The sequence below is a fragment of the Gymnoscopelus microlampas genome, assembly GCF_963454915.1.
Source record: "Gymnoscopelus microlampas genome assembly, chromosome: 7".
Lineage (NCBI taxonomy): Eukaryota > Metazoa > Chordata > Actinopteri > Myctophiformes > Myctophidae > Gymnoscopelus > Gymnoscopelus microlampas.
In genome coordinates this window covers 32,254,422-32,281,079 of record NC_139944.1, presented here as the reverse complement: position 1 = coordinate 32,281,079, position 26,658 = coordinate 32,254,422, and the positions used below count along the sequence as shown (strand labels likewise).

Here is a 26,658-nt window from a genome sequence, read left to right as displayed (position 1 = left end):
GTGAACACACACCAACACAAAGAATCCAATAACAGATGCAATCTATGCTACCACATGTTGGCAGAGGTTCCAATTACCCATATGTTTGGGGAGAAGAAATAACAGAAAGTCCCTTTTATCATTTGGTTTTGGTCTAAATCGATTTTAATGCTTTGTACAACAATCTCCGAGGCCAGATTCATCAACATGTTGTGTAGCCAAAGTCACACGCAGAGTGAAGTCCAGACAGGCGACTCGCTTCCTAGAGACCAATTTGAACTTTTTGATGTTTCTATGTTTGTTTGGAAGAATCCCCTGTGTTTTGGGAGAGTAATCAATCGTCTGTTGCAAACATTCTACCGCCTGTGCTGTGTGCAGTAACACATCTGACCGGATTTAGCTGAATAGGAACTGGAAGCTCTATCTGTGAACAGTCTGCAAGCACTTCTGGCTGTGGCTCAGGCAGCACAGAGGACGACTCATTAGTCTAACAGGACTGTGGATTTGAGAGGCGGGCCTTTACATGAATAGACCCCTCAAAGCCTGCAAGCGTCATTCATGGAGTGCACTGCACCATGTGTGAGTTTACTCGTGTGTGTGTGTGTGTGTGTGTGTGTGTGTGTGTGTGTGTGTGTGTGTGTGTGTGTCACATTGTTATCTGCCCTATTCAGGTGACTCAAAGATACTTTGAGACAAAGAATGAATATTTCATTGGACGGTTATGGGGGCAATAGCAGAGACTGCTTCCTATTGAAATTCTGCAGTCTCACTGCTGCAAATGGAATTCTGTATGGAGCTGCGGAGATTGGCCCAATCAGCTCATCTCGGGGTCCTGGAAAGCAAGGGCTGATAGAGTGAAATAAAACGAGAAAAAAAGAGTGTGTGTAAGGGAGAGGGGCGGTGGGGGGAGGGAAAGGGGTAGACAATAAGAGGCAGGTGCTTTAAAAAAAGAGAGAAAAGACAGGCAGGACAGAGAGGTGGTGTGTGTGTGTGTGTGTGTGTGTGTGTGTGTGTGTGTGTGTGTGTGTGTGTGTGTGTGTGTGTGTGTGTGTGTGTGTGTGTGTGTAGAGAGATAGAGACAGAGAGAGAGAGAGACGAGGACTGATCTCTCACGGTTTCCAATTAAATGTCTCATTTACCCACTAATTCTTCTTATTCAGAGGAGCATTTGTTCAGATTTGCTGCTGCAGGATTACAATTTTAAAGTGGTAATGGAGGGGGGGAATGCCTCTGCCAGCGCATTTAGGGATAGCTCAGGGACGATAATGGGCATCATTTCTAGTAGATAACTTTCCCAGAATAAAAGGAAGAAATAAAAAATGCTTTTCTAAATCAATGTGTGGGAGAGTGATATAAGTGATGGCTATATGCACATATAATTTATAGGTGTTTGGCCAACATTGATAAGATGTGTTAACAAGCTCAGAGGGTCTCACACTGTGTGTATGTGTGTGTGTGTGTGTGTGTGTGTGTGTGTGTGTGTGTGTGTGTGTGTGCGTGCGTGCGTGCGTGCGTGCGTGCGTGCGTGCGTGCGTGCGTGCGTGCGTGAATCTGTTTGGCTCTGTCCGTTAATGAGTTTTTGCATGCATTACAACATGCATGGATAAGTTTTGTGTGAGTGTGTGTCTGTGTCTGTGCCTTGTGTGTTCTACATATGCAGGGGTGCGGCAGTCACCTTACTGAGCAGTCGGTCGCTGACACTGCGCGCTAGCTGCTGGGTCTCTGCAATCTGGTCTGCCACCCGTTTCTGTTCGTTCAATTTCTCTGCCAGCATCTCCAGCTCGGTCAGAGCCAACTGTAGAGGCAGGCGATCTACGTGGCCCTTAGGGGTGTTCTTCAACATGTCCTAAAAGAAAAACAAACAGACATGATTATTACATAGCTGCTGTAAGGCTGCTTCTATACATGTCTACAAGGCAAAGTGTTTCCCTTGTGTAATCACCAGCCTTGTTTTCTGTCTGATAGCAGTCTTTGTTCTCTATTGTTGGATTTGAACTAAGCTGTACTGTACAATTCATCTATGAAAGGTGATACACACGTATCACTTAATTGATTGTTGACAAAAAAGTCCAAGACGTACTGCTTAACTCCCTAGTGGTGTGGACTGCAGACCCGCAAGGAAAGAATTGCAAGGCATTCTGTCTTCAATGAATAAATATCAGTATTTTATTTTGAGCAAGGCAACAGCATGACCAACACGCGTTGACCTAATAGGGCTTCATCAGGGTCTAGACATGTTGATTGTCATTCTAATAATTATCATATATAATTGTGTAATATGTGCAGTACATTAATATTATTATTATTAATAATAATAATAATAATAATAAATGTAATAATAATAATAATAATAATAATAATAATAGTAATAATAATAATAATAAACTTTATTTAGCACCTTTCAAACTGTTAAAAAGTGCTTTACAAAAGAAGCAAAAAAGGAAAAAAACTCAAATAATACATTAAGCTGTCTATTAGGTACCCCCAGTAAATGAAAGTATTTGAATTCTCCAGCCCTGGATCTCGTAACATTTGATAAAACAACTTTGTGTTTAGTTTCACTTTCATTGAGCACCAGATGGGTGGTATCTGCAGCATCAGGCCTCTTCAGAAGACATCAGAGAAGTTGTCAATCACAGAGACATATGGTACATTACATTGATTTACCTACGTATCCTGTGATTGTCTAAAGTTTTTGGCATTTGTTGTATCTGACATCTAAGAAGAGTAGATAAGAGCAAAAATTTGTATTCAACTGTACAGTAGGTATGCATGGCTTAATGTATGATTTAATTCAATACACTTCCTCTTTGGAGTGCTAAGTGTAAAGCACGGAGAAAATGCCTGATTCACATTCATAAGTTATCTTTTGAATTCATGGATAATCAATGCCTACTGGGGGATGAAATGAGTCACTGCAGTTCTGGCAAGTGGAGTTAAAATCTAAGCCTTTGCAAAGAATTGAAAGTGGAGCAGTCAAGGCAATTTTATTTCTATAATGCTAAATAAAAAAATAAACTCATTGCACTTTACTTATAAATCAAGACTATTCGTTCATTTACAGAGACCCTACACTTCCTCCTCCGTGATTTGGGGGAGGGAGACCGAGCCTTAGAGTGGGAGACAGACTGTTGAAATAATAACAATAACAACTAAAAATATAGCTGCAAGCAGCGATAATACGGGGCCAGTGAATAGAGAGAGAGAGAGACATGGAAACGGAATAGATTGAAGAGAGAGAGAGTGACATGGAAACAATAGATTGATGAGAGAGAGAGATGGAAACATAATGGTTTGATTGGACATCTCAACCTACTGCCATTAACAGGATTCGAACTCTCAACCTTCAGACTAATAGGCTGCAACACTACCTATAGTGCTATAGCTTTGTCCAGACTGATATTGTCTGTTGAAGATCATAAACTCTTGCCTTCTTTCATGAACCAAGCCCCTGTTTCACTAACACTAAGATCACTCGTTCACAAACCATTTACCAATGAAGAAATTGTACATCTCCTCAGAACCAAAACTAGTGAAAGTAGCCGATCTACAAGCTCACAAACCATGAAAAGTTGTGAGATTGTAGATCAGCTATTTTCAGAATGAAGTATGTCATACGTTGAAAAAACGTACTCTCAAATAAGCATTTCAGGTTATCTTTACCATTTGCACATGTATTCATTGATACAGTCATGTCGTTTGCAATTCAACTTAAATTAAGTCTGCATCAAGTGAGGCTTGAACTGGCGACCTTGAGATTGTGAGGCATTCATTTAAGGGAGACGCCATTGGCCCAACAGACAAGTAACTGTGAAAAAGGAGATCACACAGATGATACAGTTTCACGCAAATAGCTGAAAAATCCTGGGCTTAAGTGTTTTTCAAACTGCTCAAAATTGCGGACAATCTAAGGGCGGAGCTTACTGGTCAAAGCGATAGATGTGTTCCTCATGAGTCAAGGCATAAGTGTAAGCAAGTTTCACGACTTTCGGCCAAACGAGGCATGACTTTTGCCTGTTTAAAGTTTGCATTTTCAAAAAATTGCTATAGCGCCCCCCTTTGGCCAATTGGAGTGAGATTGGTTTCAGTGATATTTGGAATGACTCTCTACATTACTGCAACGTTTCAAAGAAATGTGAGTCTTGCATGTATGTGTTAGGGGCAGATGAATAATTTTCATAAAACTGCAATAGTTAAAATCTATTTCCTCCTGGGATTTTTGAGTAATCTGCACAAAACATTTTACACATGAACTTAGGACCTTTGCCGACAAAACAAAAGCGGCGGATTTTCCATAAGTGAAAAAATGCAGAAGTTAGGAGCCAATGACTGTTTTTCATATAATTCAAAATGGTGGGAGATCTAAAGGTCAGAGGTCAAAAGTCAGACCACGAAAGTTGTCGGGCATGAAGAGACGCATGTGTGTATCGAAGTTTCATGGTTGTAGGTCAAACAGGGCATGAGTTGTACCTGTTCAAAGTTGGCACTTTCAATTGAGTGCTATAGCGCCACCCTTTGACGAATGAGTGTGAGAATTATTTCTTGGTAGTTTTTCATGAGCATCTACCATATGGCCGAGTTTCGTAAAAAGCGACTGCACGGTTAAGCCAGAACTGGCAAAAAGAAGTATTTTTCAAACTGCTCAAAATTGCGGAAAATCTAAGGGCGGAGCTTAATGGTCAAATCGATACGTGTGTTCCTCATGAGTCAAGGCACATGTGTAAGCAAGTTTCACGACTTTCGGCCAAACGAGGCATGACTTATGCCTGTTTAAAGTCTGCCTTTTCAAAAAATTGCTATAGCGCCCCCTTTTGGCCAATTGGAGTAAGATTGGTTTCAGTGATATTTGGAATGACCCTGTACATTTCTGCAAAGTTTCAAAGAAATGTGAGTCTGCATGTATGTTTTAGGCACAGATGAATAATTTTCTTTAAACTGTAATAGCTAAAATCTATCTCCTCCTGGGATTTTTGAGCAATCTGCACGAAACGTTTAGCACTTGAACCTTGGACCACTGCCTACAAAAATTTCCAACGGATTTTCCATAAGTGAAAAAATGCAGAAGTTAGGAGCCAATGACTGTTTTTCATATAATTCAAAATGGTGGGAGATCTAAAGGTCAGAGGTCAAAAGTCAGAGGGTGAAAGTTGTTCAGCATGAGGAGACGCATATGTGTATCCAAGTTTCATGGCTGTAGGTCAAACAGGGCATGAGTTGTACCTGGTCAAAGTTGGCATTTTCAATTGAGTGCTATAGCGCCACCTTTGGACGAAAGATTGTGAGAATTATTTCTTGATCGTTTTTCATGACCATCTACCATATGGCCGAGTTTCGTAAAAAGCGACTGCACGGTTCAGCCAGAACTGCGAAAAGTGGCAGAAGAAGAAGAAGTGACAGAATACTGCCAATAACAATACGGTTCCAGAGCAGAGCTCTGGCCCCGTAACTAGAAAAAGTGCTCCTCGGAGCACAGGTCCCCGCCAGGTCAGGTACGTTATTGTGGCCTCCTGGTGGCGCTATAATAGACCAATGTGAAAGTTGTGCCATTTATTCCTAGGCCTTTCACGGCAAGCGGACACTGCATTCATGATATGGGGCATTTTGTTCCAAAAATGTGTTTTGCTAAATTAGACCTGCTGGTGGCGCTATAACAGGCCAATGTGAAAAGGGTGGCATTTCTTCCTCTGCCTAGTGGGAATGTGCGTGTGAAATTTCACGGAAATTGCAAGCTGCGTGCATAATTTGAGGCCTTTTGTTCAAAACGGACCAATCCTGCAAACTTTGGAAGCCAACCTTAGCCAATCAGGATAGAATATGGGAAATCGGACAAATCCGTGTTTATCACATGACTGTAGAGATGCTGTGTACCAATTTGCATGATGTTTGGATAAAATCTGTAGGAGTAATGTCAAAAGATGGATTTTGCACAAATCGGCCTCCTGGTGGCGCTATAACAGGCCCATGTGAAAAATTTGGGGCAGAGGTTCTGAATTGGCATCCAGGGAGTGTGCGTGCACAGTTTCGCAGCGACCCGGGCCAACGGTGCCGGAGATTAGCTGCTAACGGACAGATGGACACACACACGGACGGACGGACATGGGGTAAAACATACTCTCTCGCCATGCCTTTTGGCCTGGCGGAGACAATAACAGCTATAGTCTATACTACAAACAACACAAATATGACCTTAACCTTGGGATCACTGGGACGGCACTAAAGTGGTTCTCCTCCTACCTGACTGAATGGACCTCCAACCAGGTTTCTTGGAAAGGTATCCTTTACTTGGCCCACTACTTTTTCCCTTTGCACCAAGCTCTCCTATCACTGTTATGTTGATGACAATCAACTATTTTGCTCTTTCCCTCCCTCCCTCTGGCACACATGTTGAAGTGTGCATCGCTGAATGCCTGGCTGACATCTCATAGTAGATGTCTTCCCACAAGCTCAATGCAGAGATAAACAGAGACTTTTCTTCTTCCCTGGAAAGCTCTGTCCCCAGCAGGATCTTTCCATTTCTATTGACAACTCCCAAGTGGCTTCTGTTCCAAATGCTAAGAGTCTAGGTGAGGTGAGGTACTGGACAGTCATCTCTCCTTCAAGACCCAAATTGCAACGATCACTTGATCCAGTAGGCTTACAGGATCAAGTTATCTTACAAATCTTATCTTACAAATGTACATCCGAAGGATCAAACAACATCCGAAGGATCAGACCGTTCCTCACCAAGGATACTGCTCAGCTCCCTATCCAGGCTTCTGTCATCTCCAGGCATGTCTATTGCAGTAGGTATACAGTATTTTTGGGTGTTACACTGACATGCTCCCTGGAGCCTTTCTAACAGTGGCATAACTAGACTCTCAGAGGCCCAGGGGTGAAGCACTCAAGGGGCACTTCTAAAACAACTTGTTTGTTTGTTTAATTCACGACTGTAAAATAGCTGATATCTTATCATAACCATCCACAAAACAGGCTTATTCTGAAGGACACAAAAGATAAAGCATTATCCCCGGTGGGGACTCCTCACTTGCAGGTGAGCCAGTAAGGTACACAAAGAGGGTAAAATAAATGCTTCTCTTAAGTTTGTCAACCCTGAGGAGAACTATTCTGTTGTGGCTAAGAGTTGTGCGGACTCCCCCTTCTCACCATCCTGTTGTTTTTTGACTAGGTTTCATGTGATTTACTCAGATTTCCAAAATCGCTCTAGATAAAAGCTAATTTATACAGATTTTTTTCACCAGTAAATGCCTAAATTGTATTTGTAATTTGTTATCCAACTTGCAAACTAACACTCCTGTAATGGTACGTGAGGTCTGACTTAATGCATTTCGTTGTTATCCATTATCGATCTCCAGGATTTAATTTTTGGTACTTATGGACATTGCTGCAAAACTTTGGACCCTACACCGAGTTTCCCATATTGAGCTTGCTTCAGTTTAATAACAGTAGCCTTGAGAACACAAAATTAAAAACAAACCACAGCATGTACCTGCAGGAGGAGAATGAATTGAGGGAATCTCTGAATGGGCTTCACCATTAAGCCATACAGGGTGATCCGGTCAACACTGGATGCTTGTTTCTTCTGAAAGAGAGTTAGAGATAGAGAGTTGGAGAGAGGGAGAGAAAGAGAATCAGGTCAAGAGGTGAGTAGAATGTGGAAGAAAAGAGATTTCTCCTGACAGAAAGCAGAAGGAATGTTTCTCTTGCTTTGATAGGAGCAGGATAGATAGAATACCCTGTGGATCTTCAGTTGTGTAGGAGTGTGCCTTGGCACGTACAGTAAGTTAGTGATATCAGGGCACGTATGCCAAAGGAAGCGGTTTGTGTGTATGTGTGCATTCATGCCTGCATGTGCGTGCATGTAACATGTAGAAGTGTGGGTTCGGGTCACTGCACAGAAAGCTATATTGCAGTGGTGTGCATTATCGCGCTTTATCACAAAAAAGCATAAAATATGTGCAACGTTGACAGGTTCAGTATAATGGCAAATCGTCAGATGCATCGGGTGCATTTAGTAGATGGGAGGGATGCACTGCAGTATGAGGCAGAAGTGGAAGGAGAAATAAATATTTGTTATGGACTGTAATGTGCTTTAACACTGCATCTTTTCCTGGAGTGCACAAAAGCACGCGACAGCTATATGTATAAAAGTGTATAAAGATACCAGTCATTGTCATGGCTTGGCATTTACCCAGAGTGACTTCAAATGACAGCAGGTAGGGTTTAATTGTCCAGCTCAAGGACATTTTGACAGGGCACCTAGCTGTTGATGGACACACACTGGGTGTTGAATAGATTGAACGTGTGACCTTTTAGATACTACACCATCTCTCTAAATGGTAACTTTAAATAGTCACATTGGCCTTTGCATTTATTCCAGGTTCTTGTGTACAATGTTAGCACACTATTATTTCTCTGTGATCTAGCAAAAATGGTGCTTTTTTGTTTTCAGGCAACTGTAATACACAAATTTAATTGCTGTTACAGTTTTTATTGGTTCGTAATTTGAGCAGCCCTTAGACTGATTTAACCACCAATTACGACTACAACAGTGAAATAAAAAGAATAAATATTTTAAGGGTAACTAATAGGCATCATTCAACACAATCAGATAATGGCATGTGAGAATTGATCATTCTGGTATGGGAGAGGCTTGGTTAAGTCATCCTGACAGTTAAGCCCAGTTTAAACTGTGTAAGACAAGCAATGGCTCAGGCTCATAGCTTGGGGTATTTATACTCAATACTCACTGACAAGGATGACAGACGTTCCAAATTACGTCAATGAGCCAAAAAATCTAGCTCACACTCACAAGGGTCGTCCTACACAGTATAAATAAGGCTCTATGCCTTTAAAGTATTATACTCAGTGAACGCATTCAACACAATCAACACCACAGAGAGCACAGAACAGTCTCCTCCCCAGCACGCACACACACACCTTACATTCTGGATATTCCAAACAATGCACCACATTTTTGTATGACAGAGAGAGAGAGAGAGAGAGAGAGAGAGAGAGAGAGAGAGGGAGAGGGAGAGGGAGAGAGAGAGAGAGGTGTAACATATCTCCGCCAGCCAGGCGGAATTCCATATTTGGGCAACTTTGTGGTATTAGTCATCTATAACGTAAGAATGACATGACTCTTCGTATTTTGGCAAGGTTTCAGCCTGATCTAACCGCTAATGACTTCCATTAGAAACTTAAAGAAGAATACGTGAAAAAGCAAATGCATGGAGCTACCTCCTTGGCTTACTGTCAATGTGCACAACAAATCTGGTGCTGATCGGCCTGCTGTTTGTGAGATTAGCCCCGGAAAGCCAGACAAACAAACAGGGGAGAACGCATAATTTTTCCCCCTTGCCTTCAGCCTGGCGGAGATATATAAAGAATTTAAAAAGAAGAAAAGCGATGGGATAAAGTACCAAATACTTCATGAATCTCACCTTCAAGAACTCCAGGAAGGCAGGCTTGGACATGCACGCCTTTTTAATGAGCGCCATGGCATTGGTGAAGTTGTTCACATAATCGCTGTACACATCGAGCACCATGGACTTGGAAAACTAGATGGAAACAAAGAATAATTCATTGTAATAATTTAGTCCCCTTTCCTTTTGGATGTTTTTGCACATGAAAATGTAAGTAAAATTTGTCCTCTGCAATTACCCAACCACTTAAACCCTCTATTCTTAGTGAAACTGACCTGAATTAGGCTAAAACTGTACTTCCTTCTACATCGAATGTCTTCGTCAGCAAGAGCAGATGTACAAGCTCACAACGCATCACAACATGAGCTTGTAGATCGACTATTTCTGACGAGCGTTAGGTTGAAGTGCTTAGGTGCAGTGGGTGGTATCAATACAGCATCCGGTGAACAGAACAGTAAGGGGTTAAGTGCTGCTCAGGGACACTTTGACACATAGACTGGGCAATCGGGGGGGGGGGGGGTATGGCCAGATAAACAGCCGCCAACAGCTGTTTATCTGAAACATTGTGTAAATGAAATCCCTGGAGATAATACAAGCCCTATAGCCAGAGGGTCCAGTGGTCTGTCATGTTGGATTATTTGTCTGTGACATCCATGTATTTTCCTCTGATATGTTGGACATTCGATCAAAGTCAGAGAAGGGCAAATCTAGAAAGTGTACTTTAAGGAAAAAAACATAGGTCATTTCAGTGTTAGGAGAGACTACACAATAGCCCTTTACGTATCTAACATTTGACCTGATCTGATACAGACCATGATACCTTCACAAGCCATTTGAAGGGCTTGGCAAAAAAGACTAAGAGCAATCTACAGTATGAGTATACAACAACATGTACATACTGTATGCATGTTATACAGTATGTGTCTGTGCTGTGTGTACACAGTAAAATCCTGTACAAATGTAACCTTACGGGTCCATTTGGTTACACTCTCAGTTACAAATCTATTAATCTCTCAGGATCAACACCACTGCCTTAAACATGTAGTGTTGCTGTTAGTAGGAATAAACAACACTGAGGATTTTACTGTGTCTATGTACTGCATGTGTGTATGTACAGTAGCTGTACATCAATGTGTCTGCCTGTGTGCCTGCATGTATATGTGAGGCCTGCCTATAATGGGGAAGACATTAATTCTCACTCCTTTCAATTAAACCCACGCAGGGCACTGCTGGCAGCAGTCCGACACGTCAGGAAAATGAGAGAATCACAGATTGGTGAATCCAAATTAACCCTTCACCTTCCACAGGGAGCCAGCACCATATCCCTCCTGTCACAGTGAGGGCCATTACCAAACATTACTGCTGGCCCCAGAGGCTGACAAATGCATGGCCACATGAAAAGGGAAAAATCGATGAGGAGCACCATCACAGTTCCACCGGCCCTCTCTTTCAGCGAGGACTCATTTGGTGGCCCGACCCGTGAATATCAATTGAACAACACTATAATGACCGACTGAGAGGGAGAGGGTCGAAATGTGGCCCGTCTAATAGACAAATAAAGAGCGGGCCTTATGGATGAGCACACTGCTGAGAGTCTTAACTGAAAGCCCATACGTAACACTACCATTTTGTTGCCAGAAATCAGTAAATGTGTATAAAAGAACCCATTGGATGTGGTGGTGATATTCATCACAGCTATAATTGACTCCATGTTTTCGGTAAACTACTCCTGCACAGTCTAAAACCTGTAACTGTACCGTCATAATGCTGGTAGTGGTGAGATACTGTTTTAATGTTAGATAGAAAAGGCAAGAAAAAACAGAGCCCCTAGCTTTACCTGGTAAACAAGTTCTTGATTGCATTTTATACAGTACACCGGCAGAGGCAGAATACAAACACTCACACATGCGTGCAAACATACTGTAACCAAAGCACAAATAAATCTCCAATTTTCATTTTCATTTCACAGACATGTAGAAATGTGGCATACACACACACACACACACAGACACTAACCGAAGCGACAAATAAGTCTCCAATTTTCTCGCTGCTGTCCCACTCAGCCACACGTGAAGCCAGCGCAATCTGGAACATGGAATGACACTGCGTGATCTCCCACAGTCTGAAGAAAATAGGCCTGATTTTCCTTGGGCTCAGGATTCGGGGATCAGCTTCCATCAAGGGTCTGTGGTACTCCTGATGAGATTGAGACAGAAAATGCAGTTATTTTTTAAGGTGTCAATGTTGTTTATGCATGCATGGGTAATAAAGTGTGTGCGTGTGTGTGTGTGTGTGTGTGTGTGTGTGTGTGTGTGTGTGTGTGTGTGTGTGTGTGTGTGTGTGTGTGTGTGTGTGTGTGTGTGTGTGTGTGTGTGTGTGTGTGTGTGTGTGTGTGTGTGCGCGCGTGCGTGTGCGTGTGTGTGTATGTGTGTGTGCGCACGCACATCAGTGCATTAGTAGTATGTGTGGGTGTGTTTGCGGCGAGTGGACAGTATATCTCAAAGGTTGTTCCAGACAGTAAAACAAAAGAAAAGAACAGACCGACAAAAAGAACAAAAGAATGTGATCGCTCAGCTCTAGAGAGATTTACACTACGCAGTCACAGTACATAGAAAACGAGTCTACTGTCTACTGAACACACTCGGCATCACAACAGTGTCTAACACTCAAGGTGAAATGTAATAATGAATGGCAGAATGATAATGGCTAAAGACAAGTCCCAGCAGAGGTAACTATGCTGAAGCAACATCAGCTAGATGCAGGGCTACTGATTGACTCATCAGCCCCCTTGGGAATTATGACTATAGACCTGAAATGAGTTTCTTTATGTGGAAATAAAGAAAGAAGTCTCTGGAGACAAGTGAAATGGCTTTTCATGTGAACATATTGATATTGTTGTTGTGTACAAGTTGAACATGAAGCTGAAAGGAAAATAACCAATAGCGTTAAACTAATCTACTTGAACCACAATGGGATGGACAGGTGGTTATTTGTATTGTTTATTTACAAGCCCGTCTAAGCTCGACCATAAATCCATCATGGCAACATAATCATTGACATAAAGAGTATGCACAGGCGGCCAAACCTAAGGCAACAGTTGTGTAATCTGTTTTTCTTTTAGCAATTCTATATATTTTTAAAGAAGTTCGATGTCTATTTCAGCTTGAGGCCGTTCGCCTTTCATATTCATTCTATCCAGAGAGTCACTATTTACCACTTGGCTAGACTTGCTGAATAACAAGACCCAATTCAAAGGGGGCGAATAGGAAATGTATAAAACAAACCCTTTGTGTCATTCGACACAAAAGGTCTAACCACTGTGTCTTGACAGCAAGAGAATTCACTGCACATACTTCCATTGATTTCCGTTGTATCCATTTGGGCAGGCCTTTCTTTTTGCTTTTCTCGGTGAGGAGATAACAATAATCTCTTTGCATGCCAAAAAACAAGGGATTAAAGAGAAAGGACCAAACCCCATCCTCTCTCGCTCTCTCTCTCTCTCTCTCCCTCAGCATCTGCACAACGCCTCAGGAGCACGCAAAGCTGTTTCATCAAAATTATTTACGCCAAGACACCCAGGTAATTTGATGGATATCACTGCTTTTAACTCGTAACGCCTACACCGTGAAGGTATTGCACATGGCAGAGAAGAGGGGTGATGGTTTGGGCTTTGGTCGTGGTGGGGGGCCATCTCACCTGCAGGATCCTCCTGAGAGACTCCAGGTAGCTGCGTTCGCTCTGAATGATGGAGCCCAGGATATGGCGTCTGACAACCTGGGAAGACACAGGCAAGGACCTGTCAGGATAATTCAGGCACCTTAAGAGGACATGATGGTGACGGGAGGGGAGGGGGGGGGGGGGGCAGGTTGAGGCGCTGCTGGGTGCGGTGTGGTTCCAGTTAAGCAGAGAACAGGTTGATGGATGGCACTATAATCATGTGTTTGTCACAGGGAGGTAAAGGACTTGAAGCAGGGTAGCTCACTATGAAGGAGGCTCCCGTTGTTTCAGAGCTTAATGGTAGAGGTTCTAAAACATTGACATGAAAGAGCTGGGGTTTTTCTTTGGATTCAATAAAACTCTCAGTGTCTCTCCAGACAGCATTACCAGAATAGTACCTATAGAGATGTAAAAAAGAAAAGAAAAAAGAGAGATAGGAGAGAGCAAATGCATCCACTTGAGTATGCACATAATAGCCCAGAGCATTACTTGACACGCTGGAGTCTTATGTAAACTGTCTCTTCATGCAAATGCTTGGTACCTCGATATGTGCAGATACTACATGCATTAGTTTACAAAGATAGTAGCCTTTCACTTGAAATGAACAGTAAGCCATCAATATCACATTATTACAATGATCTGTGCAGCAAATACCTATTGTACATCATAACCACGTCAAAGCATAATATGAAATAATGTTATAGTACATAATAAAAATGTCATGACTAAGACTATATGATTATTATTGGCTGTGGGGGATCACTGAGTGAGGTTTTGAACATGAATTATTGTTACACATTCCATTGTGTTCTCATTATAATTAAGTACAATGCTTCCTGGGGTGTATCACACACTGTAGTAGTGCCCCTTCATGCATTTCTCCTGCATTTCTCTCAAATTAGTTCTGCAGTTGTTTTTTTAATGCTGCATAGAACAACCAAAATTATACAAAACACAGAACTAACTAGAAAAAGTGCTCCTCGGAGCACAAGTCTCCGCCAGGTCAGGTAGGTTATTATGGCCTCCTGGTGGCGCTATAATAGGCCAATGTGAAAAGGGTGCCATTTCTTCTTAGGCCTTGCACGGCAATCGGACACTGCATTCATGAGTTGAGGCATTTTGTTCCAAAAATGTGGTTTGCTAAATTAGACCAGCTGGTGGCGCTATAACAGGCCAATGTGAAAAGGGTGGCATTTCTTCCTCGGCCTAGTGGGAATGTGTGTGCAAAATTTCACAGAAATCGCACACTGCGTTCATGATTTGAGGAATTTTGTTCAAAACGGACCTATCCTGCAAACTTTAGAAGCCAATGTTAGCCAAGTATCGGACACATCCATCTTGATCACATGACTATAGAGAGACTGTGTACCGATTTGCGTGATTTTTGAACAGAATCTGAAGGAGTAAGAGCAAAAAATGTGTTTTTCAAAACTCAGCCTCCTGGTGGCGCTCTAAAAGGCATATGTGAAAAATGCACGCAAAGGTTTTTCCTTGGCCTCTAAGGAGTGTGCATGCAAATTCGCACGCAGATCGGTGCAGTTATAGCTAAAAACATGAATCGGCCTGTTATAGCGCCACCATGAGGCTGATTTGAAAGTTTTCAAGTGACAATTCTTCCTGGGCCAAGTGGGTTTTGTTCAAAATGAACCAATCCTGCTAACTTTGGAAGCCAATCTTAGCCAATCAGGATGAGATATGGAAAATCGGACAGATCCGTGTTGATCACATGGCTATAGAGATACTGTGTGCCGATTTGTGTGTTATTCGGAGAAAATCTGTAGGAGTAACATTAAAAAATGTGTTTTGCAAAAGTCGGCCTCATGGTGCCGCTATGACAGGCTGATCTGAAAAATGTGGGGCAGAGGTTCTGCTGTGGCATCCAGGGAGTGTGTGTGCGCAGTTTCACAGCGATCGGGCCAACGGTGGCGGAGATTAGCTGGTCGCAGACAGAAGGACGGACACACGGACGGACGGACGGACGGACGGACGGAGGGTAAAACATACTCTCTCGCCATGCCTATCGGCCTGGCGGAGACAACTAGCAGACCTGGTTTGACCAGACCATTCCTGGTTACTTTAGATGTTTGAAAATAGATTAAAACCGTTCCTCTGCGGAATGAAGCAAAAGTATGGCGAGCACACTTGATTCGCACCTTGTTTTTAGTTTTTTTTGTGTGTGCCATGTGCTAATAACACATGGTAACGCCTCAGGTGTTAAATGCTTAATTTATTCTCCATGATATGATGATTATATGATGGTATCGCTTGCTGAAATAGCACATCTACATGCTCACAATGTGTCAAATTGTGGTGTGAGCTTGTATACAGAATCTGCTATTTTCATTGTGCAAGACTGTGCTTGTAGATTTGCTATTTTTGGGGTGTGACACTGTGCTTGTAGATCTGGTATTTTCGGCACATGACACAGTGCTTGTCGATCTGCTATTTTTGCTGCATGACACCGATGTGAGATACCGGTGCACAACAAACTCTAAATCAGCCAGATCATGCACCTGTTGGCTGGTCAGCCCCTCTGGCATGGGGCACAGCTGTGGTGGAGGGTGCTTGAACTCTGATAGAGCCACGTCCAGGTACCCTGCATCATCGTCAAGGTCCTCTACAAAGGAGAGAGAGAGATTGAGAAGCAGCATTCAGACCCCTCACAGCAGCTGTAGACATACTGTGACATGGAAGGTTTATTACCTCGAAAATAGGACGAGACCTCTTTCTATACAAAACAAAAAACTAGAGAGAGAGCGAGCGAGAGAGAGAGAGAGAGAAAGAGAGACAGACAGAGACAGAGAAAGGCCCTAAGAGAAGAAAAGGAACTTTCAAAACAAACTCTATATCTGTAGGAGCAAAGGGAGCACACAGACAGTGTGCAAAACCGTGCTCTGACACACTCACTTCTCTGCATGAGTACAAAGACCCTCATAAAAATCTCCACTTCACCCACAACCGTAAAGACACTGATACCAGAAGCATGCTTCGTTCCAATTAAAGACTTTGGAATGATAACAAGGGGTCTCGGTGAAAGGAATAGAATGCTTCCCAGCCCACCCCCTCGCCCCCCTTGATCCAACACTAAAATTAGCAACACTGGCCTCTTTACCTCGTCGTGATGGCTCTGAGATTTTGTTTGAGGCGTGAGGGGATTGATATCTGAAGGTTTGTGGAGCTGCTCAACACTATTAGTGGATGCTAATCTCACTCCATTGTTGGGCTTGGATTCCAAGGGTGTGAGCTATATTGTATCACGTGAGTTCCACAACACAACTCTTCTTTTAAAAAAAACTGACCACAACGTCTTTCTTTAATCTGGGTGAAGCAGCTTAACTTATTCTTGCATTGTTTTGTTTTTTTCTGGGGGGAAAATCTATTCATTTAGAGCTATTCTTTCCCGCTGTTTTTTCCTCCAGTAATGCGGGATTGGAAAAAGCAAATGGGGAGACTTTATCTTCAATCAGCTCCTAAACAATACTTTGGTTTGGCAAACATCACACACAAGCAGCTATCTAAGTCAAAGAATGAGTTCATATTGAGTTCACAAGACATTTTAAGCATCTCAGACTTCTCATACAATCTGCATCGCTAAATAAAGTATGACCTTCAATGCACAAGGGCTAGCTGGCATAAGTTAGTTAAATAAAGAAAATGCTTGCAAAACTTTCACAGGCTTACCCGTTTGGTCTTTCTTGTGGAGGAAGGAGACCCGGCGCATGACGGCTATTTTGGTCTTCTCAATTCCATCCTTAGTTCCACTCTTGGCTGCCTTCATTAATTGCTGAACCTGGTTGAGAGGAGCGAGGAGGGCTGTCATTTCCCAAGGAAGAAGCTTTGCCTAAGAGTTAAGAACCGACAGTGGTACTCCGGATAATGGAACAGTGATTCAGAAACATGCAGCATTTCTCAATGTGGGGAGAATACAGTTGACCACAAGCCACCCCGCCCTGAGCATCACAGAGACCCTGCAACCAGACTCCACACACCCCAGAATACACTCATGGCGCTAGTATTTTTAAGTGATGCCACTTAAGGAAACTAGGTCATTAATTGGGAGCAACTTGCTGTGATGTTCATGGAAGTGAACAAACAGAATACTATTTAGTAGTTAATGTGTCCCATAAACCTGTCCTCATACCACACGTCCATAGAATGTCTGACAAAAATAAAAAATAAAACATAATAATTGTCTTGGGGTTGATGAAAGGGACAGCAATAGAGCGGTGAACATGCAGTAAATAGTAGTAGTAGTGAAAATAGCAGTTCCTATTCCTATATTCTGGCTTTTGGCTTCCTAATTTGAAAACACTGGTAGAACTGCCATTGTTTAACAGCCAGTGAGGTACCTTGGTGTCACCGTTGTGCTTGCCGGCCAGCCTCATGGCCAGATCTCGTTTGGTCCTGGCACAACGCTCCCTCAGCCGACGCACTTCAGGGGAGAGCTACAGGTGACGTACGGGGGGGAGGAGGGGTGAATGGGTGAATGGTTGTGGCGTGGCGGGGTGAGGGGCACGTCACATTAAGTAAGCCAAAAGGGGAAGCATGGAAGGAAGGAAGGAAGACCGAGGGCGGAGGAAGACGACAGACAAGGGAAATGGAGGGTAAAAGTGATCAAGGCAAAACAGGCAAAGCAACACCAGGGATTAATCACCATGCTCTAAGAGTGAAAGCTTTAAGCAATGCTTTGGTCAAAAGGGCTAATGGCTGACTGAGACTAATAGCCACTGATTTGTGGAGGAGGGGAAGGCAGGCAGCATGGGATAGACATGAAGGAAAACTAATCTGTCGCAAAAAAGAAAAAAAATCAGCTCTCCCAAGGTGCTAAGGAGTTAAGTAGTGAACCGACTGAAACGCAAAATTCAGCCACACTCCGTGAACAATTAATGAAGCAGCCTTAATTATAAAGTCAAGGTGTTTCTCATGAAGGCTGTGTTGGCTTAAAAGCATTGGCGTTATAATTAAAAGTTTCTTCCTTTTACGCTCAACAAAGTGTACTCAAAATATTCCTTTTGTGTTCATTGGCTTGGGACACGCATTCAGGAGAGCCGAGAGAGATTTTCATACAGTATCTCCCTGTAATTACACCTCTGCAATGCCTATCTCATTTCAGTCCTGCTACAACAAGCACTTTTCCCCTCTCCCTCCCATTCTCAAAACATTGATTTAAATCAGGATATTTTAAGATTCAATGGAGTGATATTCATAACCACACACCGTCAATATGTAAAAATATGTAAAGGTATAGGTGTTGGGAATCTGTGCATTCATAATCACTCAACTCAGCAAAAATATTATATTCTTATTCTTATTACCGTGACTATTTTAAACTGTCCCTGTGCCTACAATGACATGCACAGCGAAGGCTGCAGCCTGCAGGTGTCAAATAGTGACATGATGTGAATGTGAGCACAGTGCCATCATGTGGAGGATCAAGACACCGCAGTCACGCCACATAGCTGAATAACAGTGTCTCTGGCCGAGCAAAGAAGAGAGTTTCTGAGGAATTTTCAACAAGAAATGCTTGTTGTTTACTTGCAAAGACAGTGTATAGCCTAGACGGCTCTTTTATATTTTTCAGAAAGACACGAGCACTGACGTGTACCCACCCCATACACATACATGCATTCACACACAAACATGCACACATGCATGCCCACACACCTTGCTGCGTGTTGGTTGTTTGCTCTCTGTATCAGACTGGTCATCATAGCTCTCAAATTCACTGGAACTCCAGCCGTTGTCTGCGTCCAAATTGCCAACATCTCGCTGAACATCTTCATAGATCATATCTACTAAAACACACGGATATACAGTATACACATTACACACATGCACGCATGTACCGGTACACGAATGCAGGCACGCACATTTAGTAGCTGTAGCTGATACTCTAATTGTTGAACAAAATACAAAGTGAGCAGGTATCGATTCAGCAACTTGCTTAAGGGCACCTCAACAAGACACACAAGCACGAACATAAGCAGCACATACACTTCCAGGCAACACTTTCACTTTAAGTAGAAGATCCATCTAACATGAAACAATACCTTCAGTTCAATTCCAATACAAAAGTATCCATGTTTGAGATCACTCTGAGATCCTTTGGCAAATGGCGGATCAATGACAGACTAATGCACATAAGTTACACAAATGGCCTTTTTGCCCTTGTGAAATATCCAATTGATTTGACTTTAAAAAGGGCTCTTATCTCTGATAGATTGATAATGGATCAGCACAATTAATGCTGATCCAACCACTCACAGAGAAATGTGTTGTAAGCGGTTTCCAGAGCAGACAAGGCCCCTATGCACCATGCTTCTTCTTTGAACTACAGTAACACAGTGGTTCTCAACCAGTGGTCCGGGGACCACCAGTGGTCCTTGAGGGGGTTCCAGGTGGTCCCCAGCTAAATGATGGAGTTGGTAACCAAATGGACCCTTATAGATCTTTAACTCTTGAGTGTAAAATGAAACCAAATGGACCCGTTTAATTTTACTCTGTCAAGAGTTAAATTATTGTTAAACATCTGCATTACTTAATTTACAAGAAGTCTTACACAATAAGATTAATTTTTGATCAACGTTTGCCTGTTGTCTCTCCTATGGTACCACATCAATACAGCATGGAATTGTGGACAAAATCGTAACCAAAGGTAACAAAATATTGTATGTCTTGGGTCTGAGAGGCTAAATCTCATCAAATGGTGGTCCATGGCCGAATAAATAATGGACCTTGACATGAAAAGGGTTGAAAACCACTTCACACACATACACAGTCCCCGCACCCACCCACCCTGCACTGACCTTCCTCAGGAGAATGTGGGTCCTCACTGGGTACATCATCATAGATCACGTCAGGACTGTCTGTCTGGGGCTCAGCCTCCACCTTGCATATCCCTGGCAGAGAAAATAAAATAAAACACATTGCTTTTTAATATAGTCTAGAGAACGACGGATACTGTCCTTTGCTACAAAGTGACTACTATCTCCCTCAAATCCTACGCCCCCCAGTCAGTATAAAATATTATAATCGTCCGTCTACCTATCTATCTGTCTATCTGATACAGTATGTGTAGCTATCTGTAGGACAAGAAATGAAAACATGTCAAAACTAGGCAGCCTGAGTCCTTTTGGCAAAGCGGAATAGATAAAAAAGATTCTTGATATTACTGTACACCCTCTAGTTGGAACTTTACCCAGCATGCGTACATTTACATTCTCACTGCATCACTATAGTGTTTAAAAATCTACTCCTCTCCACCACTTCAGGGAGATAGTCGGCTCTCAGGTATATTGCTGTAATGGTTTTGCGTGAGCCGGCGCATCATTGTATCCACCTTGTTTGAGGTATTGACCTGTTCTATCTCCACACTCTGCAGGATTTGTCATTAACTGCTTTGAGAGTGTTTCTGCCTAATTTGGCTCAGTGAGCTTTATTGATTTGGTTTTAAACTGTGATTTGTCTGCAACACTTTCTTCTAAGCCCCCCACCGACTGGCAACAATCACGGTTTTCAATTAACCTGACAGGAGATGTGTATTCTGCTATGGATTAGTCAACAGCAATCAACTAAACTTCTAATAAATAACCTTGGATACAATCCATGAAATGAACAAAGAGCAAATCTTCCTCTACAAAAGAGGATTACCTTCACAAATGTTGTTAATATCTCTCTCTCTTTCTCCCCATCACTCTGTCTTTTCTACATTCCCCTGTATTTAGAGTAAGAAAGGGAACCACTGGATTTGAACTATCTCCCAAATTATCAGCATATCAGCACATAAACGGACTAGGCCCTCTTAAAAATACAGCCTGCATCAGAAGTTCCTCACAATAGCACAACACTTATACGGAGGGAAATGACAATGCACAGCCTTTATTTCAAAGTCTCAGCAATTGGCCGTGTGCCACCAGAAAATCATTGGCAGAACATTGTGTGTGGTGTTGTTGATGCAAGCATATTGTGCAATTAATATCACAAAATCTAATCCGAATGCAAAATGGCCACTTCAGAGGTATGAAAGGCTGTGGATGCTTGTTATAACAGAAAATACTCCATAATTCATAACGATTCATGAACACTTGGCCCAGTGGTAACAAAATGGTTATCTGAATAAAACAACTGAGGGCTGCAGGCTTATAGTATATAAACACTTCAATATAATACAAGCATGGAGGCTAGCAATGAGCTCCACCCACACATGTACATCCATTCTCACCCTGATGTTCTAAACACATTATTACATGAAGAAAGCAGCTTTGCCATGTTTTTCATGAAAGTGATTCAGTCAGCTTGTGTTCAGTTGTTCAGTCCCAATACTGTACAGTATTAAAAATGTCCTTCTGTATCCATGTTAGTGTAATCCTGTTATGCTGCGTATATTTTATTTATGAGATACAGTACAAATATGATTTTAGTTACATGCTTATTATAAGCATCACACTGGGAGGAAAATAAATTACACAGTATTCGCCCCACACACACACACACACACACACACACACAGTCACACACACACACACACACACACACACACACACACACACACACACACACACACACACAGAGGCCTTATTAAGAATGTAGGGCTTCATACATGACACGTCAAGAAAGTCAAGGGCGGGGTGTAGTTGCGGTGCATCTTTCTGTGAATTTAAATTATTAGCCTATTATGTGAAAACAAATTATCATATTATTATAAACACCAGCCAAGAGGGCACCCGAGTCTGAGGGTAAAGGGCAGGGGACCAAAACCACCCTGGAGTCTATCCTCCATGGGTCTACCTGAATACACCTCACTGTAGTCATGGTAGTGGTGTCAATAATATTAAAATAGCAGTATTCTATAATACCATGTAATATATTCTATAATAATATATTGGTAGTAATATAGCAGCAGTAGTAGTAATAGAAGTAGTAATCTAGTATTATTAGCAGTAGTAGCGTAGAATACATCTTTAATGTCTCTGAGGGTCAACAATAATAAAACGCAAAACATAACAATATGTTATGTATTGTTATGTAGATTATGCAACTCAGCAATAGTGGCCGAGCCTCAATCAAGGCTAACTAACTAGAAATATGTGCTCAGTGGAGCGCAAATCTTGCCACTGTTATTGTTGCTGCATCACACTGTTGTGTTGGCGACAATCATGCGTGACTGGGATCTCTCTAACGTGCAGGTGGTAGGTGCACAGACACACATATTATAGGTGCACAGTATCTCTGTGTCTCTCTCTTTCTGTGTCCGGTGCGCATGCACGCATAAGCACACGTCATGGGTGAACAGAGTACGTCGTCACGTTCAGCACGTTGGTGTTCTCTCTCTCTCACTTTCAATTATTGCCATCCTCGGCCTGCGAATTATGCAATATATATGACTGTGTTTCTCATTGACCTACTAACCAACTGATGTCTGAGCGACAGACTAAAGGCCTTTGCAGACAGGGTCCGGAAGATATCATTTTGAAAACAAACACATGGTTCTCTATGACCTCATGCACACCTGCTCCTAATTTGTCGGCCTGCAAGTGGTTGCGGCGCTGAGTTTGTTTATTTTTTAATTGACCCCATTTCAATTTGTGTCTTTTCGCATTTGTTTTTTTTCCACTGATAGGAAATCAGTTCATTTACATGATACTTGACCAATGCCATATCAAACACATGATAAAAATAGCTTCCGACAGCTCATTGTGTTTCTTTCTGAGCACCCATATGCTCCTCTACAGTATGACAATAACATCGCGAATACAAAGATACAACAACATAAGATATTTAAAATATAGATCCCCATCACATATTTAAACAAGAGCATTGACAATCTTTTAGATCTCGATTACATAATGGCATCTGCCTCCTCTGGCATATTAAAACTGCATGTGGGCTGCACAAGATATTCGGGATCGCTGGAATATTTTCCTGGAGAGTGACGTCTCCCAACTTGGTATAAGCTTATACTGCATCATAATTTGGAACCTCAGAGAGAAACCCAATGCTCAAATGCTATATTTGCCAGCTCAGGTGCTCTCGTTGGGGGTTTATTGGACCTGAGTGGACTGCGGGAGATCGGGGAGTAGGTCACATCCCACACTGCAACTTCCATTAATGTTTGAAACATTAAATCAGTAAAAAACTATCACTCCATAAATGTTCAGGTCATTTGTGAGGCCATCATTTCCAGGCTGTCCTGTATAAGCATAATTTCCAGGCTGTCCTGTATAAGCCATGCCAGGAAAAGTGACAGACATTATTCAGTGTATGTACAGTATGTGCCATACAATTAAAACATATATAATGGGGGGACCTGTGATTGTTGTTATTTTCCCGGGAAAGTGAGAGATTTTTGGGGGGGAATACGCTCAGTATTGCACACCAAATTCGATGTGTTTTAATCGTGCAGCAAGCGTGAAAAATTCAACAACAAGCTCTGTCTGCAAAGGCCTTTACTAAGTGACCGACACTGCCATCCTAGACTACACATTCTCACTCTCAAGTACTACAGTGGTGACGGCTTGGGACATTTGACCATATAGTGCAACATTTGACGTGATGAGAATGGGGACCATACACCACAACATTGCGATACCCATGTACCTGTCAAAATATTTCAAAAATGTAAATGAAGTCCACAATCACAACACCAGAGGCAGCTCCACTGATCATGTCAAACAAGCACAACCTTTTGGCACAAACAAGGGAATGAACTCGTTCTGATGCTATGCAACAAAAATGTGGAATGCCCTACCAAAAGGAGAAAAGGAGTGTAAAATCCTACTCACTTTCAAAACTGCCCTAAAAAAAACACCTTCAGGAGGCTGCAATTCCAAACTAGCCCCTGTCAAAGTCTTAACCTAACCTCAATCAATCACCTCCATGATCGTAGATCATCATGTCCCCCGCCCAGCAACATGCAACGTCGCGGTCGTCCCTTCAGGTCAAATGTTGCTGTATGGTCAAACCTGTTCCAAGTCATCACCCGTTTGATGACACTGGTGTGTATGTGAATGTATGTGACCTATAGCACATCACTTAAGGCTAAAGAGAGATTATAACTACTTATTTCAAGAACTTGTAGCCAACAAGTGTTAGTCGGCGAGTTTAACAGTTAACAATCCATCCGGGGAGCATGAAGGTGGACAGCTAATTCAATGGCAATCTAGGCAGTAGTTTTCAAGATACTGCATCTTGTTTGGGAACAGAGAGTTGGAGGGACAGACAGATGGAGAGACAAATTACTATTGCCATCCAAAAACCCAGTAGGCTACAACAGTGTTTGTATTTGTTGATGACATGTATTATTTTGTTAATTTTGTATGCCATGTTGATTAATTGAATACATAGGACCACGATGGAAACAAGTCCCCAGGACTTTTTTGTGTTATCCTTTTAGCTTTAATGTGCTGTTTACATTTCTGCCTAATAAAGTATTCAATCAATCAATCCAGAATAAGGTCTAACATTAAAAAAGAGTAAAATAAGTGTTAAATAACTCTGTTCTGATTGTAGTCATTGCTAAAGACTGTTTGTTCAGTAACTCCCCGTCTCTCCAGCTTTTCATAAACAGGAAATGCATTTTCAGGTCGGGATACCAATTTCATCCAATCAGGAGAGAGAACTCATACAGGAAGTGATGACACAAAGAAATGAGCAGACAATTGGAACTGGAAAAATAATTGAAGCTGATAAATGGATGCTCTCTCCTGATTGTTTGACATTTTGCAACCCACCATGAATGTTCTGCTTATTAACATGTAACTTAACAAACAATCTATAGACCCCTTAACAGACGACGTCATACTGATAAGAACCAGTATGCGCGCGCAGGCCTGCACCAAATGAAACCCATTCTGTCATGTCTCGCTAGGACGCGCCTCACTAACCAACACACAAGAGGAGGTTGAATGAACTGAAACCAGCGCACCCCGAAACAATATGTTGGGAGTTGATTGCATTAAACAATCACCTGTGCGTCCAGTCTCAATGTTGGTAAACAAATAATTGGTCTATAGCAATGATTGCGTTATCGGAACATAGTGGTTTAACCTTAACACAAAACTTGGTTTTGACCCAAAAATATCACTTACTACCTTTAAAATACCACATATTTTGTGACTTGTCACTACAGCAGCTTGTGTTTACCAACTTCACAAGCATTTTTTCATAAAAGCAATAGCTGCTGCTTAATACTTTTCATTGGTTAAATATTTATAAAGCCCAGACTTAAGTACTTTCACTTTCAAAATGTTTCAACAATCTACAAGCTCTCAACACGTCGCATCATGACGTGTTGTGAGCTTGGTGATCAGCTACTTTTGCGCGACACTTTTGTATGAGGAAGTAGGGCATTCATTTAATAAAGGAAAAAAAACATTAAAAGTTGAAACTATGGAGATACAAGGTTTCTGCCCGACAGTAACAATCTGTCTATGAATGGAAGCGTCTGGAACTCACTAAAAGGAGAGAATCCATAAGAACAGACATGTGTGCATTCACAGTAGCTGAAGTATAAGCAGCAGCAGTAGCAGTAGAAGGTACAGTAAAAAAGATATATACATATATTTAGAAGAAAAGCAGTCACACACTCAAAGCCTCAATGCAAAGTGTGGTATTCATTATCACAAGACAACATTTCAACCTGTCTTCAGAGCCTTTTTCCTCAACTACTGCATCTTTCCTTGTGGTCGGCACTACTGAGTCCTCAACATTGATGTGGGTTCCCTTTTCCTTTTGCTGCAGTAATAAGATTTGCCATTTGTAATAATTTAATAATAATTTAAACAATACACACACTGCTTTCACCGTAACAACCTAGGCCTATGTGTAGAGAAGTAGGACATGGGGAAATATCACGCAGCACAGCAGAATTCCTTTGCAAGTCTGTTTACTGAGCCACCGTCAAATAACGACGCCTTTGCTGACTGAGTCGAAATCTAAAAGCAATTTTCCTTCATGGAAATAGTCCTCTATTGATCCTCATCCTGAATTAATTGGATTCATGTCATGTCCATGTGGAAATCAAATCATGGTGGAGCTTGTGAGCATGTAGGGTGTGCGTATATGGGAGTGTGTATATCCTTGTGTATATTTGTGCAGTTGCACATGCACCTGTGTGTGTGTCTGAGCCTGTCTGTGTGCGCATTTTCATAGACGCACATACATGTTAGCGTGTGCGCCTGTGTGTCCTCATATTCATGGAATATGCTGCCTTTTTCTTCACAGGAATCATTGAAGTGCTATAAGATAATGACAATAAGAGTCTAATAAGGTTTTCTTGCCACTTTTGATGAAGCTCAAATAAACTAGCCTCGCCAAGCAAATACAAGCTGTACTGTAGATCAAATATCTGTGTGACTATTCATTTATTGAACTCTCCGACCAGCGGATTTCTCCTGGAACTCCATGTATATGTTTTAACCACTTAAAGGGATAGTTCACCCCAAAATGACTTTTTTTCTATCGATTAGTCACCCCATGGAGACTTGAATTCATGGATTATTATTTTTTTGGTCGCATTCCTAAGCCAATAATTTGATGACCA

At 42.0% G+C, this 26,658-nt stretch overlaps 1 protein-coding gene across 4 annotated transcripts in view; it reads right to left on the bottom strand.

The window, feature by feature from the left end:
* arhgef10la (Rho guanine nucleotide exchange factor (GEF) 10-like a) overlaps positions 1-26,658 on the bottom strand; it is a 177,042-nt gene that overhangs the window by 121,675 nt on the left and 28,709 nt on the right. For 2 of the 4 annotated variants that reach the window (XM_084061414.1, XM_084061413.1), the window contains exons 5-14: positions 19,925-20,017; positions 18,783-18,913; positions 17,468-17,563; positions 16,800-16,908; positions 15,632-15,735; positions 13,098-13,175; positions 11,418-11,597; positions 9,420-9,536; positions 7,466-7,558; positions 1,655-1,825 (exon numbers count right to left, since the gene is read on the bottom strand). In XM_084061414.1, coding sequence (XP_083917540.1) covers positions 1,655-1,825; positions 7,466-7,558; positions 9,420-9,536; positions 11,418-11,597; positions 13,098-13,175; positions 15,632-15,735; positions 16,800-16,908; positions 17,468-17,563; positions 18,783-18,913; positions 19,925-20,017 — 1,172 coding nt within the window. The remainder of the gene's footprint in view (positions 1-1,654; positions 1,826-7,465; positions 7,559-9,419; positions 9,537-11,417; positions 11,598-13,097; positions 13,176-15,631; positions 15,736-16,799; positions 16,909-17,467; positions 17,564-18,782; positions 18,914-19,924; positions 20,018-26,658) is intronic. The other 2 variants (XM_084061415.1, XM_084061416.1) reach the window with 2 other exon arrangements.